General features: G+C 26.7%; 1 protein-coding gene across 1 annotated transcript in view; it reads left to right on the top strand.

The window, feature by feature from the left end:
* The first annotated feature begins 268 nt into the window (after positions 1-268).
* LOC142318316 (lachesin-like) overlaps positions 269-19,003 on the top strand; it is a 470,857-nt gene continuing 452,122 nt past the window's right edge. Inside the window, exons 1-2 of the mRNA XM_075354889.1 lie at positions 269-405; positions 4,263-4,362. Coding sequence (XP_075211004.1) covers positions 4,269-4,362 — 94 coding nt within the window. The 5' untranslated portion in view covers positions 269-405; positions 4,263-4,268. The remainder of the gene's footprint in view (positions 406-4,262; positions 4,363-19,003) is intronic.

Genomic DNA, 19,003 nt, shown 5'->3' on the forward strand with positions numbered 1-19,003 from the left:
TCAAATATTTGCATCGTATCATATTAATAAGGGCTGTGTAGAAAAATATGTAATGTTAACAAAAGACAGCACATTTAGATTCAAGATATTATATGAATGAATAGTGAGAAAACTGTTAGTATGAAATGGTGTGAGACATAACGATTGACTTTTAAACAGATGTAAGGTGTTTGTAAGTTCAAAGGGCAGGGGTTAGAGGGAGCATGCGCAAATTTTGGGGGCGGGGGCATTCTCAACACTCCCGACTCAGTTTTACGCGACCCGTCGTCGCACCCATATCAGCTGTCAGTTCGGGCCTCCCGCGTGGCCCGAAATTTTAGTCCGTAAGTTCGAAAATCTGCAAAATTCTTCTTACCTCATATTAAACTGGCTAATGCAAGTCTTCTTCAGCACAAGAAGCACAAAGTAAATTTTCTGTTTTGATATAATAAATGTAGAAATAATTTTGGTTTTAAAAAGTAACATTTATTCGAATTTATGTGAATTACAATTATTACCTGTGCTGGCATTTTGACGTAGTTATTTGTAATTTCAATTAACAAATCCTGTTAAGTGGAGGAACACTTGAACGATCAGTGCTAAGTTATTGTTTCTTTGATTTATTGTACTGTTGTCTCGATTCTTCCGCTCTTTTCTTTATATTACTCAAATTTTTTTCAATAATTCACATTTCTCTATTACCAATGATTAATTAAAAATTAAAATTTATGATTATCTATGATTAATAATCTATGTAATAGTCTATGATTATTACAATATCACTGAATTGATTGTTTAAAGTAAAAAATATCATTAATAATTTTCATAATGTCATTAATTTTCAGCAATTTATTGTTAATTTATTTTTTATTTTTACTATCGGGTACGGTATTGTAAGATAAATGAGAGATTAATTGTATACGAATCGATCGTAAATAAAATTAGTAGCTTTTCAAGATTTCAGAAAATTTGTTCATTTGTAAAATAAATTATTGCGAATCTATTACCAAGTAACCTGATCCTACATCTACTAAAATATTTTGCTAAATTTTTTTTAAGTGGTAATTCCTTAGTACTTTCATGAAAAAAAAATTGCATTTGTATCTATGTGGGGGTTCAATATGTTCTTTACTTTTTTGTAATTACGATTATATATAATGTAATATTAATTTATTGTTTTCATAATAATTTAAAAAAATAATACTATTATTTTTAAACTAACTTAGAGTAAAAATATAAGTAATAGATAATAGTAATAAGTAATAGATTATCCACTATAAAAATATTAATTAAATTATCAATAAAATATATTTATTTTTAAATTGTTATATATCTGTAATTTTCGAAATTTCTGTCAAACATTAACGATTAATACCTATTCGGGTTATGGAATTTGTACCTAATTTAAAAAAAAACTAAAAATACTTTGTGAAAATTACGTGTAAAAAAATTAAATTTGTGTAGAAACAAAACATATAAGAACATAATGGGTGTTTTTCCATGATTGTATGTTTGAGCGGTTTGATTTATTTTCAGTCTATTCAAGTTAAAAATTTGTCTACAGTTAAGTAGAAAACTGCAGTAATTAGATTGATTCTTCTTGCCTTATATTCTATTGTTTACACTTTACGAAGAAATTGCAGTTGGATAAAAATCTATTTAATATAAAATTATAAATATTCTAGTGATGATAATATAATAATAATCATAAAAATGAAAAATTAAAACATATATTTCTTCCAATTAACTGAGATATTTTAGGCCATAATCATGAAAATATGACAACATTTCTGAATATAGTAACGTTATTTACAAGTTCCCAATTAAAATTGCGATTATAAACTTGTCTACCTTTAGTTTTACTATTTTTCACTAAGTAAGAATTTATTAAATAAGTCCTTGTAACCATTTTAATCCTCAACGATGTTTGTCTATTGATTTAGCTAAAGTAAATTGTGGATTTATACAACGTAGATTGTTCGTTTACAACTATACCTTTTAAATAAAAATGGATTCTTCTTCAAATATTTCCAAAAATAAGCTTTAAAATCAACTATAGGGAAAATGCTGGTGTTTTACAAAATTTAGCGATTAATTGACAACAGTTTTCAAATGAACAACTTCTGTTAATTGTCATTTCTAATCTATTGAACCAGTTATCTGAACAAAAAAGTAGAATTAGATTCTACTAATTGTAGAATTAAATTCGTGAAGTACAAAAATAAATTATTAATAAAAGTGTATTAGATTTCTAATAAATGAAAAGAACTGACTTATTAACGCAGCAAAGTAAACTGAGGTTCCTGATGAAAAGATTTATTAAAACATATTTTGTATAATTGTATTATATGCCACATGATAAATCTATCGCATCCTTAGCTGTTTAACTGTTTCTTTTGTTTAAATTAAATGGGAAAGCAGTTATTTTTTGATAAAAATTTGAGGGTAATAAGATATTTTACAGATTTAAAAAAAAAAAAATATTAAAAAAAGCTTATGAAAATAAAATCTGTTATCCTCTGGTACGTCCTTCTAAAATATTTCAGGTTACCTTATAATTTGATGAAAAAATGTTTTTGACAAATTTTCTACTTAAATTCGGATTTTATTCCTCATGAATTTTTTTTTTTAATAAATATTTATAATATATGGATTTGTATTTGTATGCGTGGGTGGCTAAGTGCAAAATAAAATATACATAAAGTAAAATTCCCTTTACAAGGCTGTAAAAAAGTAAACAGGTTGATGATATTCAGCCGTAATTTATTAATTAAGATAAATAAACTTTATTTTGAAAAAATGGTCAATTTGTTTCAAACTAATAATAAATATGTATGATAAATTACGTATCATAATAAATCTGTCTTGTTTAATAATACTAAGTTCTACAATAAAAAAACATTATTGACAATTTTTTCTTTTCGAAAATAAACATTGCTTTTTGAGAGATATTAATATACAAATTCCCTTCATGACTTTACGGGTAAACGTTTTAGCATTGCAGTATTATAATGACGTAAATTTTTAGATATATATACATATATTACATAGTGATACTTTTTTAAATGGGTTAATCATTCTATTTAAATTGTTATTAGTCTACAAAGCGTTGAATGGTTCTTCATCCACAAATAAAATAAAAGCAAGTGTAAATATTGCTTCTTTTTTGTAAATTTGAGCTTCTTTGCAAAAGAAGCTATTCAGCTTTGTGGTAAATAAGGTTTATTTCAAACTGGACTTTTCAATAAGATATTCAAAATACATTCTTAACTTTTTAGGCGAGATTCTCAATCATAAGTAACACTGAAAACAAAACAACGTCATTATATATATAGAATTATATATTTTTTATCTACTGCATCGGTTTTTGACCAAATTTCTGTATTTACGCATTTGTTTTATTTTATTTACAATGATGATATGTCAATATTTTATTATCAAAAAATAATTGAAGCTATCAATTTTGATACATTTTATCAACAGGAAAAAACCTTTATTGCGTTATTTTTAATCATGAAATAATAAAATAATCCGGTATGGTGAGTGCAGTAAATAAGATCTTAAGTTTGTAAAGGTTATTTGGTTGAATATAACATAACTTAAGTTGGTTTCTATGAACTCTGAAAACAAGTTATAAAAATAAGAATGTGATTCAAAGGTTTCCAAAACAAAGTTATCACTTGAATTTCAATATAAAAAAATTTTAAACATATCGTCACTAACTACCCAGTTTTGCTTAAATTTACATTTGCAGTGTTGCGAAGGCAGCAGGGGAAAATAATTGTTTATGGATGAATGATTTTTTAATCATGACAACACGGAGAACTGTTTTGAAGTGCACTGTTTTTAAAAAGGTTAACTCATATTATACAGCTTAAAATTACAAATTAAAAGTAAAAATTAGGATAAACATTGGTTATTGAAGCAGAATTATAAAATAACTTTCTTTAAATAATTCGATTTAACAGTGTATTTCAACCATTTTTTTGTCATTTGTGTAAGATCTTCAAGTTATTAGAGACTAAATCCTTAATTTTAAATTTTATTTACTAATATTTTTAATGTAAATTTGTAAGTATTATTAAATGATAATTCAGAGTTTAGACAAAATAACTAATTTTAATGAATTTTTAAGAATATTCAATGTATTTTAAGGGATAACTTGTAAATTATTTTAATGTAGATTTGGAAATCTTGATGATAAATTATTTTAATCATATTTCAAAGAATTGAGTTTTAATAAATTTTAATCAAATTTATGTCAATTTATTTTTAATTTTCAGGTTTTGATGTGGCGTGTGCAACCTGTAGGGTGGCCTGTTAGGCCAACGCTTGCACTACTAGTGTCAGTAGAGCTGATATTTCTACCGATGTTAGCTGCAGGTAAAATTCAGCTGTCTATTTATACATAGTAACTTTTTATTAAACTTAAAAATTTTACTGTATTTTTAGTTAAATAGTTATATATAATTTAAGTTTGAGCTGTAATGAAGGTAATATATAAACATAATTTACAAATCTCTCGAAATTTGGAATTTACATAAGCAAGTTTTAGCTGCTATTGTAGAATTGTTTAAAATTTCGAACAATTCATTCATATTGAAATTAGTTCTGTATGTGTGCATAATATATATGCGAAAATGAGTAAAATTTTTTTTGTATTTTTAATGGCAAAATGAAATTTTGGTGGGATGTTTACCCTTTTCCACGTAAAACACTAATATATTGTAAGGCAAAGTGAAACATACAAGAAAATAAATATACAGCTAGGACGGTATCAGTTTTATGGACCTAACATGTATACGTAATTCGGAGTTTAAAAAAATGTAGTAAGTGAAGAAACATGATTTTACGAATGATTTAAAGAGTAAAAGATTATATAGTATATCTTCAAAAAAAATTATTCGTGAATTTTTTTTTTTTTTACGTATAAATTCATTATTTTAATGGGAAGTATGTAAAAATATTTTCAAATATAATCTACTCTCTGAAAACTAAAATTTGGTCTCATCAATACTTATTAAAGTTAAAACTGCAGCAAATAATATTTTCTATTTTTTCTTGCAAGATCACAATAAGTTAACTGATGTCCATCGTCTACTCTTTTTTCCTGGTTACCAAAAGCAGTAATTTTAATTTTTTGTTAGTATTCCTTTCTGTTGTGGATCAAATAATATCTCTGAATTAAATAAAAAGTAAGCCAATTAAAATACTTATAAAGGAATATCATAGATTTTTAGAATATCTGATCTCAATGTTTCCTTGAGTAAGACTATTGAAAAGCTTCGGATTTTATACTATATATATATATATATATATATATATACACATTTGTAGATCGACTGAAAAATACGACGTGGCCAAAAGAACGTCACGAAATGTTCTACTAGAGAAAAAAAAATGTTTTGCATTTTCCACTGATACATTCTTGTAGCACTGATTTCATCAATTCCCCTCCACTCAAACAATGTCAAATAGTTAGCTACCCGTTTTGATTAAGGTTTTCTTTCCGTTGGTATCCTATTTACTTCTTCATTTTTCGCTTTGACTGTCCAGTTAATCTATCCTAATCTCCTCAAAATATGGATTTCGAAAGCTTTCATCTTCTTCGTTTATCGTTTGCTTATTGTAATTTTTCTCACCCGTGTAGCAGTATCCTTCAAATGTAACAACTCACAAGACTTTCTTCAAAGTATAATTACAACTTATTAACAAAAAAAGTTTCGTTCTACTAATTCATTTAAAGATACACCTTCTTTAACGACCTAATTTTTTTACACTTACGTAGAACCTGTAATTCTGCAAATATTTTGACTTTGGGAATTGCAAACTCCCATTAAAAACCTATCCTGACAAAGTTTTTAATTTTAATCCTATCTTGATGTTATGCAGCTACTTGAATTCGATTTCAAAATCCCTAAATAAAAGTGATGTTCCCTTTTACACCATAAGGAAACAGAAAATGGAAATGTAGACTATATTAAGTATGTACTGTAGTTTTTTCATTTCTGCAAGCTTACTAAATTATACGAAGACGTATCGCAAAAATTAGTTTTTAATCAGCCGTTAATATTGCTAACTTAAAGTAAAATAAAATATTTTTTCCATAATTCTAGCTTTAATTTTTTCACGTTAAAGTGGGCTTTTAATTCCAACTTCTATTTATTTCTACGTTTTTTCTAGATGAAAAAATTTCCTTTTTTAAAATTATAAGTCACTGCCCTTTCTAGTCTGTTTTTACTTAAATAAAAACTAATTAAACATTTATTAATTTTCACTTAGCATTTTTTACATTAATTTATTCAGAATTTATTTATGGAAACATAATTTTTTTGTTATTGTTAATTTAAAAGTATTAATTTTTGTTGGATCTATAAAGCAGTGTTTTACGACATCTCAAATTTCGTGGCATGATTGACAGTTCAGAAACTAATGAAAATGCAGTTATGATTTCTGTTTCTGAAATATGTAGACTAATTTTAACTTTGAAATCAGGAGGGAAAAACTTTCACTAGCCTTAGCTGAAAATAAACCGTTTCCGGAAATATGTTTATATACAATTGTTTTTGTAATATTCACTCGTAGAACTTATTTGATTTTATTTCCCATTCTTCGAAAAAGATTGTACGTGGAAAATTATTGTATTAGTTTGATCTACAAAGGTCTTTTTAAGCACGCTATTAAGTGTAATTTGTTGTAATTACAAAGCACAATTAATAAGGAGTAAATTAATTGCATTCACAATAACATCTTGTTTGTGTGATAAATCAAGCAGTAGAATAAAATTTAAAAAATGATATAAGAAGGTATAGTGGCGTTTATTAGAATAATACAGGATAATTGTAGAAATGGGAGTAAAAATTTCATGAAAATAAAATAATAATTATCAATGACTTAATTTAATTCTTTCTTTATTTAGACAAATTTGCGCATGATATAGTTTTCCTGACTCAATTTTTATGAACAACTGTTATAAACTTTCACGATTGTTATGAACATGTTATGGTATTGTAATAATAGCAGTCGTACAAAATGTTGGTTTAAAATTAATTTTTCAGAATTCAGCCAATATTAATTACTAATGGAATTAAAATTTTCTAAAGGTAAAGTTAATTTTTTTATTAAAGTGAATCGCTTAGGACTAAAAGAAAATTCAATATTAAAGTATTTATTATCATTATCAAATGGTTGTTTGCCGTAAGGTAAGTCCCTTATACAGTAATCGTCTCCAGTTTCTTCTATTTCTTACTAAACTGTTGAGATATTGATGATTCAGTTTCCTTTTGAATTTTCGAAAGTTTTTACTGTTTTCCAGTTTTATTTTTTTTGCGTAACTCTCTTTCTGATCTTTCTATCAATTTTTAAATCAATCTTGTTCTCATTTTATTTCCCAGTTAATTCCATGACCTATTTTTATTCGTTAAGATTAAACTCCTATTTTTGTTCTTACGCCTCATTATTTTGTAATTTTCTCTCTTTCTTTTCATTTAACGTACTCTAATTTACCTCATTTAAAATCAATGTTAGCTTCTCTACCTTTTAACACTCTCTGCTATCCACGAAGTAGATTGTTATGATTGTTCATTATAAAGATGCGATTATAAAAATTATGTTGTATATCTGAACGATGTAACCTTATAAATGATAGAAATTATTCATTTTTCCCATTAAAAAAGAGTACACTCATCAGAATTTTTCAAATGTTTTTTTGTTTCCTCACTTCATTTAAGACATAAATAATTATTTTTATTTAATTCTTCTTTATTCATTATTTTCTGGATATTATTTCATTTTCACGTTTGCAAACTTCTGTTGATATATTATAAAAGTACTGCAACAGTTGTACTTCTTCGTTGTTTATTCTAAACAATTACTCCTTAATTTTTTGTCCTCATCATGTTATTTTCTCAAAAATCATTTTAATATCCTGTTCTGATTGTTAATTGGTTGTAACTTTGAAACATCAGTTGACTATTCTTTTGTTTCATCTACAAACTCTACTCCCATGTCTTATTTAAAATCCGTATGTCATTACAGAATTTCTTTTTCTTTCTCCAAAGCTTATCGTTTTGGAATATTAGGTAATACTGAAGTTATACAGCCTTATTCCTCTTTCTCGATGAAAACATTCAATTTATACATTTATTGTAATAACTCTATTTATTAGTAAACAATGAATTTGTATTATAATTCAGAAAAAAAATTATAAAATTGATTTCCTGAAAAATGTGAAAGTGATTTGTCAAGGTTCTGAAGGAAAAACGTTCCGTCAACGAGCCTTTTGACTATTTGCAGAACTGTTGGATATGTATTTAGAATAAGAAATTTAAAATGGCTGCATAAAATTTACATTACAAATAATAAAATTTCATCAGTGTGAAATAATTTGCTGTTTAAGTCTTAGAACACTATGAAAATTATCATTAATTCAAAATATTAAAAAAGTATTTATTTAAATATTTCTTTAATAAATAAAGAAGTTAGTTATTGTTTTTTTATATATATATATATCTTTTAAATTATAATCAGTTTTCTATTGTTTGCTTATCGGAATTCTCTTTATTTAATTTTATCAAAGCTTAAATCTAATAATAGCTCTATATAATTTTTGTTAAAAGTTTATTCGTTTGTTTTTGTTAATATTTTAAAATAATTATAAAATATTAATAGTTTCTATCATTAAAAATTAATGTAATGCTTTGGATTGATAGCGAAATTAAAATTGCAAAAACGTTTCTAAGAATTATAGTAAAAAAAACCCCTATAATTATTGTATATTTATTAAATATCATAAATATTTTTTCGTTGTTTTTTATTATATTAATTTTTCCTGTATTTCCTTGATATAAATCCTTAAAAAAAAATAAAAATAAACTAATAACTAATAAAATAAATTATCTCTAAAACCTGATTGTGATATTAAACATAATAAAAAAAATTTACATTAAAAAAAATGTTTTTGTAAAAGAAAAAACATACACCTACATAATTTTTGTTTTACTGCATAGTGTACCAAAATTCTTAAAACATGAAATTCTTCTGTTTCACCATTTTTCTTTTTCTGAAACATATATATATATATATATATATACATGACAACAATCAGACATAAAAGCTTGAAAGCTATGAATTTCCGAGTCTTTTGGAAGTCTTATAAATTAACTGAATATTTGAATGTAATAACCATTACATTCAAAATAAGATATTGTTGTAATTTACTAAGAATGAGTTCTCATAAAAAATATTTTTAAAGATCTGAGGAAATTTAGTTGAATTTTAAAATGTATTGTAACAGGATTTTAAAAAGGAGAAGGTTTATCATCTTTTAAATTACATATAAAATAGTTATAAAGAAATATTTCTTTTTATTTTCCAAACAATTATTGATTGACAATTTATTTTTTTATCTTTTTTTATCTAGAACTTAAAAACCTTAAAGAAATGAGATAAAAAATTTACAAAAATTGTATTAATAAATTTTATTTCAGCTCAAAACAACAAATTTCATTAATTGTACCGAAGAACGGATTTGAGAGCAATTATTTTACGAGAATCAAATTTTCTCTAAATCATGCTAAACACTTGTATGCACCTACTAAAAACAAACAGTTAAAACAATTGATCCTACTAAAAACAATTAATCACAACTTCAAAAATTAATTATATTTTACCTATAAGAAGTCTCAGGCATACTGACTTACATAATCTGAATTTAATTTCATATTAATATGTCTTTCAAAGTAACTACAGAATAGATCATATTTCAAAATTGCATAAGAACAAGTTTATTTTTTATCCAGGAGATAATCTTTTTTTACTCAATTTTAAACTTAGAATAATACAATTTTTGGCTTTCAGATATTTGGATGACTGTTACATGGTTGTAGATAAAAATAAAATATGATTGAAAGATGAGTTTATGTCATAACATCTCCGTCTTTAATCCGCAATAAATTTCATAAAAAAGCATGCAACTAAGAGAATATTATGACTCACTAGAACGTTATCTCTTAATATAAATCAGCTGGTTAAATAGTATAATAACAAGATTTTTCATTAAAATTAAATTTAACAACCAAGGAAATGCTGAAAAGTCGTTTACAGAATTGGGAATTTTCAGAATTCGTTTACATAATTAAAAACAGCCGTTGGGAATTTGAAAGATTCTCCGCTAAAAACTCAAACACAAGAAAACAACAAATAGGGAGTCTTTTACCGAAATGGTTAAGCTTCTTATGAAAGGTCGCGATTTTTGGTTCACTAAAAAAAAATTTAACTGACATGATAACCGGAAATTCCGCTTTATTATACACTTTTCTTTATGTAAAACCTATTTTCAATATTAAATATCCAATTATTGATATGTTTACATGCTTTTACTTTTTTCCCATCATGCAAAATGAAACCAGTTCTTTTCTTCTTTGACAGTAAGCGGGGTACTTTTCGTTTATATTTCGTCAGATGGCGCAAGGTATCAAGGCTCAGAAAATACTAGTATGTATAAGTTCAGTGTTATACTCAATGAGTTACATTTTTAAAAACCGAACTTTATTTATGCAATTAATGTTATTACAATTAGTATATTTGTAATCGTAAATAATTAACCGTTAACATCATTATGCGTACATGCTAATGAGCAATAAAATAGGACGATATAATATCGAAAGAGTCTAAGACTTTAATAGAACGATGTGTATTGTACAAGTACAGACTTAATATTGAATAACTACTATTACAGTTACAATAAAGAAACAAAAGCTGCAGCTGCATTGCATTTTTTCACACGGCGACTTTTCCTGAAAAATAGGGACAGGCAACAAATATGGTATTGGAATGTAATGCATCTACTCTCAGTAATGTAACTTATATCAAAAGGTTATTATGAGAAAACTGTTCAATAAATTATACATAAAAATATAATATGAATCTAATATATAGATAAACATTGAATAACAATTATTAATTATTAACAAAATTAATAATAAAGGTAATTTTTTTGTGTATTATTATAATGACGGGTAAACACAATAAAAAAAAGATAATTTATATCACAACAACAAAAACATCATCCATGTAAAAGTGTTCGTGACTCTCCTTATCACCATCATAAAACCACTTAACAAACATTTTGTTAGAAAAGAGGCCCAAATAACAATTGTTTTGTCGTGAATAACAACAAAAACAGAATGCCATAAAAAATGGTGCAAAGTACAAACACTTATAATGTGAAGATGCTCCTCACAAACCAATCGTTTGTCCCAAAAATAAAAATTTATTTACAAAGAAACTGAATACTATTTATTATTTTCAGGTCTTCTAAAGCACAATTTTTTACTTCAAACTCAGAGAAAAAATGTGTAATAATTTAAGTAGTACAAAAACTTGAAAAAATTATAAAAATTCGCTCATTACGGGAGAGTTCTTTTTTAGTTCTATTTATTATTTTTATTTCCTGTTTTGTAATTGAAAACTAATATAACAAACAATTGGTTTAGAATAAAATACGAAAAATAATATGCAATCTACTCAGTCGTTAAGAGCAACATCTGTTTTATTACTTTGCTATTTTTTGAAATAGCCCTATGGTGAGTTAACTTTTATAATTTTTCCAATTTTTTGCATGACTTAATTTATTACGAATTTTTTGTCTGAGTATGAAACAAAGAATTGTGTTTTAGAGAGGTTTAAGAGTAGAAAATGTTATTCAGTTTCTTTAAATATAATTTTTTTCGGATTCGGGGTAAACATTGTTTTTTGAGAGACATCTTCACACTGTAAGTGTTTTTTGAGAATTTGTATTATTTATTATTTTTTCATATCACTTCGTTTTTATTGGTCTTCAGACAAACGATTGTTTTCTGGGCCTCTTTTCAACTAAAAAATCTGTTTTTTGAGGGGTGAGAAGAAAATCCACTATTTTACATTGATATTGTTTCTTTGCTGTTCTGATCACAATAAAATAAACAGTCCGAGTATCATTTACAAATAAATAATAGGCCGAAAATGATACAAAATACAAAAATATGTTGCCCGGGAAAATTATTAGGAATATTAATTTATAAAAAATTGATGAAAGTTTTTCTAATACCCATTTCTAAATTGTTTTGTAACAGTTTAGGAGAGGTATTAGTTTACTTTTTGCAACAATAATTGTTATACAATTAATTTTCTAAGTCTAAATGGAAATTGTACAACATAAATTGTATAAAATATATAAATACTTTAATCCTCAATCTTTCTGATGTAAATATGAGACATCACGTTAAAAGAATCTTTTTGTTTTAAAGAATAGAATTTTTATCCCAACCATGTCTGTTAATCAAGTTACTGATGATATCACAGAATTTCCTGATATAGCCTACATATAATATTCATCACTGAGTTACCTTTCTAAAACTGTCCCGTCATAAAATTTACTTATTTCATTAGTGAAATATTATGTTCAGAAATCGTTAGAAAATCTTTTAGACTTCATAAAAATTATAATTAACCAGAAATTTACAAAGGAAAACCTTTATGTTTTAAATAACTACTTGGTTTTACGATTAGTAACAGAAAAAATGAATTTAATTTTTCAGAAAAGTTATATTCTTTTATTCAGTTAATACTAATACTTTCCTGTTTAAGTTATACAAAATTTAATTGTAGTAATACTACGGAATTAAATTTTTCTTAAACAGGCTTAAACAACGGGAAAAAAATTATGGTAAATATAACTCACAGAAGTAATGAAATAACATCAAGAAAAACTACTGGAAGTTGGCGATAAAGAAATTAGGAGACTTCTTGGAAATTGATAGTAAATATTTCAGAAAGCAAAGGTGTTTGAATTACAATTTAATTTGGATAAAATGAGCCTTGAAACTCTTTAAATGCATTAGAAAAATGCATAGCATGATGACATTTTTTAATAACATAAATATCAGAAAATTATTCGGTAAAGGCAATGTACCCTTTGATCTGGCCCAAATGTTATCTTCTGTGCACTCGACAACAAAAATGGTGATCACTATGCTGATCCTCAACTGGAAGAAAATAATCAGCGAAAGAACCATAAGACTCTCCTTTATTAAAATTAGAGATAAACTCACCACTAGATTAGATTTATACGTAATTCAATTTAAGTGAGAGAATACATTACCAGTTTTCCGTAACCAAGGTTTTTTCGAGTTGAATTTAATGAATTTTCTGAATTAACGGTTGATAAAGTAAGTGAACAGATTTAGCTGAAAATCTTCATACACAGCACTCTAAATTTTCCAACAAAAAACGATTTTTTCTGTTTAAACTCTCATGACTTTTACTCAGCATAAAATTATCTTAGAACATTAATTTAAAGCCAACTATTAACTATTATATATTTTTAGGTTATGTATTTATTTTTTTTGTAATCTCCAACAATTTTGTTGTTAAGTTGTAGGAGATTGAAAAAAAAAATCGTAAGTTATTAAAAATTTTCCAAATCTAAAGAAATATATATTTATATATTATAACTTTACTTTGTCTCTTTCGGGAAAACTTGAAACGGAAAATGATTCTGAACACTTTCAATACGGATTATCAACTTAAATTCTGAATCTTTAAAACTCATAAGTATCTCACGTTTTACGGTTGCTTGACTCTCTTATATAGTATTCACAGTACGTTTTTGACTCATCTGCTGACCCAAACGAATCAGGTACGGAAAAAGGTCTAAAGGGATGTTATATTAAGTAATTGGCATTCTTCTCGAAATCAAGAGTTAACAGTTCAGGAGAATTCTATAATAACATGGTGGGAAGGTAGTTAACTAATTTTTTTACAAAGAATACTGACATTAAAAGGAAAAACATCTTTTATAACGAAAAGTTCCTTTACCATCAATAAGCTAAATAACCAGTGAACATCTGTTACTTAGTTGAGTAAGAAATTAAAATGTTAAATAAAAAGTAAACCGTAAGTGTTTAAAAGAAAATTTTAAAGTAAAAAGTAATAAGTAAGTGAGGAAAAAGAATTTTCATAAACAATCTTATAAAAAAAATCAAAAACATTATTAGCTTAAGATAAAACATTTATCCCAATTTTGTGTTCGTATGAAATCGACATAAAACAATTACGTATTTTGCATAATATTGTTTTGTTTACAGGTTAGGGGGTCAACCGAGTGAAACATAATCTAGTAGAGTTATAGTAATATGTGTTAGAAATTTTTCTCTAATAAAAGAGAAAATAAGCTATATAAGCTACGGGAATTAAAATTAAAAAAAAATTAATTATTCTCCTGGAAACTTTTTATTTATTATTTTTCAATAAATTAACCGGTATATATTGAAATTTTTCTTCTAAAGTTTGTTATTTTCAGTTTTAATTCATCAGTTTTTCAGTGATTTATATTACTTGTAAATTGTGTTCCTAAAAATTCTTGTAAAATAGTTACATTTCATTTATTCCCACTCGATAGCTTGCTTTGTATTTAACTCAACAAAGAAAAAGATTTATTTCATAATAGGGGAACAAATACTGTTTAGATAATTTTGCTTATGATTATTGCCGACTGAAAACCATTACACACATAAATAAATAAAGTAAATAAGCTTTTACGAGTAATTATTCACTGTGAATGAAAATATCTAACTAAGGTCGAGTATTAGCTGAAAATTACGTTTGAGTTTATTAGATTAAATATCACATTATCCTAAGTTGGTTTTTAAAAAATCCTTCGCGAAATCATGTATGAAACTGATAGGCTATAAAATTTAGGAACTATTTTCGATTTTTTATTCCAAGAAAACTTAGGAAGATACATTTAAACACATACTGTTTTCTTCCTAGTAACGATTTAAATTGAATAATACATACTCCTAACAACAATACGCGTTATAATGCAGTTCTGGTAAAAATCTTGTAATACTTATATGTTCGACAATTTTATTTTAGAACGATCTCTCCAACAGAACTCTATTTTCAATGTAGAACAGCGCACTCAAGGCGTCAGTACACTATGTCTTACTAAGAGGATGGGGGTTTCGCGTTCGATGGTTTAGAGGACACTTAAACAAAACAAGTTTTATTTTTGTCATAAACTACAATTAAAACATTTACAGTATACCCAAGAGACAGTCCATTTCGCTTAGAGTTTTGCAAATGGTGGAATACAAGTCGACAACTCTACAAGTATATTTTGTTTACCGACAATGCAGTTTTCACTTAATACGGGGCGCAATAATGAACAAATTTCATAATGAACATTTGTAGGCAGAAGTAAATCCTCATGAAACGGTAGAAGGCAATTTTCAACACCGACTTAGCGTTAATGTATGGTGCGGCCTTCTTCAGAATCAACTGCTTCGACCGTTCATATTACCTGTTTTCCAAGATCATTGGCCACCAAGATCGCCTTATCCATCACCCTTAAATTCTGGCGTCTGCGGATGGATGAAAAATTTTTTATACAAAAAAAAATTAAATTCTCGTGAGGAATTTATTGTTTGTATTATGAATACGACTGAGCATCTTAAGGACAGCCAAGAATAACTAAAAAAAAGCAACAAAAGCAGTACAGAAGCGTGTTAAGAAATTTTTTGAAAATGGCGAGCCCTTTTTTGTACATTTATTATAAACTGTTACGAATAAAAAAAATAATTTGGTGTAGTGTACTATTTCTAAACAAAATTTTAATTTTTCTAACTTTTCTTTGTTTTACTCATACGATTTTGGTCAAAATTAAATTCTCTACAACTTTTGTTTAAAGTTTTTTGTGTTTATTCCTTATTAATCTTTGTTAAATGTAATGTTTATTTTATTTAACTGAAATTATATATATATAATTTTATGTTTCACTTTATATACAAATATATATTATATTCAAATATAAAAAATAGGGATTTTACTCAAATTTATTGGTTTTCACCACAGATTTCTCAAACATTACTGAAGATACAATTCTGGGATCTATTTTATTCAATTTTTTAGATAAAAAAACATATGAAATTACTAATTATGCCCCTAAATTAACGTTCTAAAAATTTCAGTATGAACTCATTTCACCGAGGTAACGAAAGAAAATATTCCCTAGTTTTATCTCGCAAACGAATCAATTTTGGACATATATTTATGTGAACGTTTTGCATTATTTTCTCTAGTAGAATAGGTTTTGAATGTCTTGGGAGAACTTCGTGATACACTCTGTATATAAAAATGATGTTACAAATTGAAATTGAAAAATTGTACCTATTTGCGGACGATACAGCTTTGAATATTAAAGCAGCTAAAGCAAATAATAATTTAAATAGTATTGAAGATTGGCGGCAATCCAGTAATTTTTTTGTTAACATAAGGAAACCAGAATATATAAAACTGTCTAAAGATTATGACGATAATAGAATTCTGATACATAATTATGATTACGACCTTGACAAGAATTATACCTGCCTAACTGTTAAAATTCTTGACTCCTACAAGTATCTAAATTGCATAATAGGTAAAAATTTACGTTTTAATTTGCATATCGATAAAATAACTAAAAACATAAAATCGCACAAAAAAGCTTTATTTTGGGAAAAGCCAATTTACCGAAATTATTAGAACTGCATAACACAATTCTAGAAGCATTTAAAACAGATAAAATTTTATTAGTAAATGAATAACATTTATACAGTACAAAAAAAAGGGGAACTTAAAACGAAGTAAGATAAGAAACATTTTTAGAGCAAAATTATATTAAATTATAGGGGAATTATTTGTATATGATCTAATTATATACAGTGCTTTAAAGAAGTTAACAGAAATATTTATTAAAAAAAAAATCTGATATGGACACCACATAATTTCCTTGTACGCCTATTAGATTGCATATATTTGTATACATTTATTTTTTTTTTTAGATATATTTTTTTATTATTGAATTATTTATTGTAATTTTTTTTTACAATTATAGGTTAAAAGTTATTAAAAATCAATATATTTAAATGAAAAAAGGAGATGAAATCAGATTTGAACTTATGTGCCTTCCCCTTGTAAGATCAAATATTTCATTAATTAAAATTTTATTGGGATATAACTATGGAACCAATGAAAATAAATATCACATATGTACTTGAAAAGCTCTCAAGGCTTATTACTGCAGTTAAGAGAAAGTCCAAATTCCAAACTTGTTGGGATTTTAGGCTTTTTTTGATGCTTTTGGTCCAGTCAATTGCATTCAAAAGGGGAGTCCCTTTACTGTCCCTATACTTTCCCTAAAACCAACCTGGTCTTCTCCTAACAATTCTTTCACTTTCCTTTCAATTCTTCTGTACAAAATTCTAGTTAAGATATTTGATGCATGATCTAATTAAGCTAATATTTCTGTATTTTTCTCATTTTTCTACTCCTGCTTTTTTTGTTAACATGACTATAACAATCTTTTTGAAGTCTGACGGAACTTCCCCTTTTCCGTAAATATTACACACCAGTATGAATAATTTATCAATCGCTTCCTCACCAGCACTGCGCAGTAATTCTGCGGGTATTCCGTCTATTCCAGGAGCCTTTCTGCTATTCAAATCTTTTAGTTCTCTCTTAAATTCAGATCTCAGTATTGTTTCCCCCCTTTCATCCTCTTCAACGTCTTCTTCTTCCTCTATAACACCATTTTCTAATTCATTTCCTCCGTATAACTCTTCAATATATTCCACCCATCTATAGACTTTTACTTTCGTACTATAAATTGGTGTACCATCTTTGTTTGACACATTCATTATTAGATTATAATTGTACCCAACAAATTTCCTTAACATTTCTGTATGCTCCGTCTATTTTACCAATGTTCATGTCTCTTTCCACTTCTGAACACTTTTATTTAATCCACTCTTCTTTCGCTAGTTTGCCCTAACTGTTTATAGTATTTCTTAATTGTCAATAGTTCCTTTTACTTTCTTAATCACTAGCATTGTTATATTTTCTACGTCCATCCATCAGCTGCAATACATCGTCTGAAATCCAAGGTTTTCTACCAGTTCTCTTTCCCTTTCGCCTACATTCGCTTCTGCTGATTTAAGAATTTCCTTTGAAACATTCTCCCATTATTTTTCTACATTTTCTACCTTATCTTTATTACTCAGACCTCTTGCGATGTCCTCAAAAATCTTCTTTACCTCCTCTTCCTCAAGCTTCTCTAAATTCCACCGATTCATCTGACACTTTTTCTTCAGGTTTTTAAACCCCAATCTACATTTCATTATCACTAAATTATGGCCGCTATCAATGTCTGCTCCAGGGTAAGTTTTACAGTCAACTAGTTGATTTCTAAATCTTTGCTTGACAATGAGATAGTCTATTTACAGCCATGCAGTATCACCTGGCTTTTTCCATGTGTATATTCCTCTGTTATGATTTTTAAACTGGGTGTTGCCAATTACTAAATTATATTTCGTACAAAACTCTATAAGTCAGTCCATCTTTCAGTTCTTTTGCCCAGCCCTATTCACCCACTATATTTTCTTTCTTGTCTTTTCCAGTGCTTGCATTCCAATTTCCAACAATTATTAAATATTCATTCTTTTTTATGTGTTTAATTGCTTCGTCAATTTATTCATATACATGCTCTACCTTATCATCATCATCATGGGCACTTGAAGGTATATAGACATTAACAATCGTTATCAGATTAGGTTTTGATTTTATCCTTATTACAATGATTTTATTGCTATGCATTTTGAAATGCCCTACTCTCTTCCCTATTTCTTCTTCATTACGAAACCTGCTCTTGCCTCCCCATTATTTGAAGCTGAGTTAATTAATCTAAAATCGCCTGACCAAAAGTCGTTTTCCTCTTCCAATCAAACCTCGTTAATTCCTACTATATTTTAATTTATCCTATCCATTTCCCTCTTTAAATTTTCTTACCTTTCTTTCTTTTTCCTGTTTAGCCTCCGGTAACTACCGTTTAGATAATTCTTCAGAGGATGAATGAAGATGATATGTATGAGTGTAAATGAAGTGTAGTCTTGTACATTCTCAGTTCGACCATTCCTGAGATGTGTGGTTAATTGAAACCCAACCACCA

Source organism: Lycorma delicatula, chromosome 1 (assembly GCF_047948215.1).
Source record: "Lycorma delicatula isolate Av1 chromosome 1, ASM4794821v1, whole genome shotgun sequence".
NCBI lineage: Eukaryota > Metazoa > Arthropoda > Insecta > Hemiptera > Fulgoridae > Lycorma > Lycorma delicatula.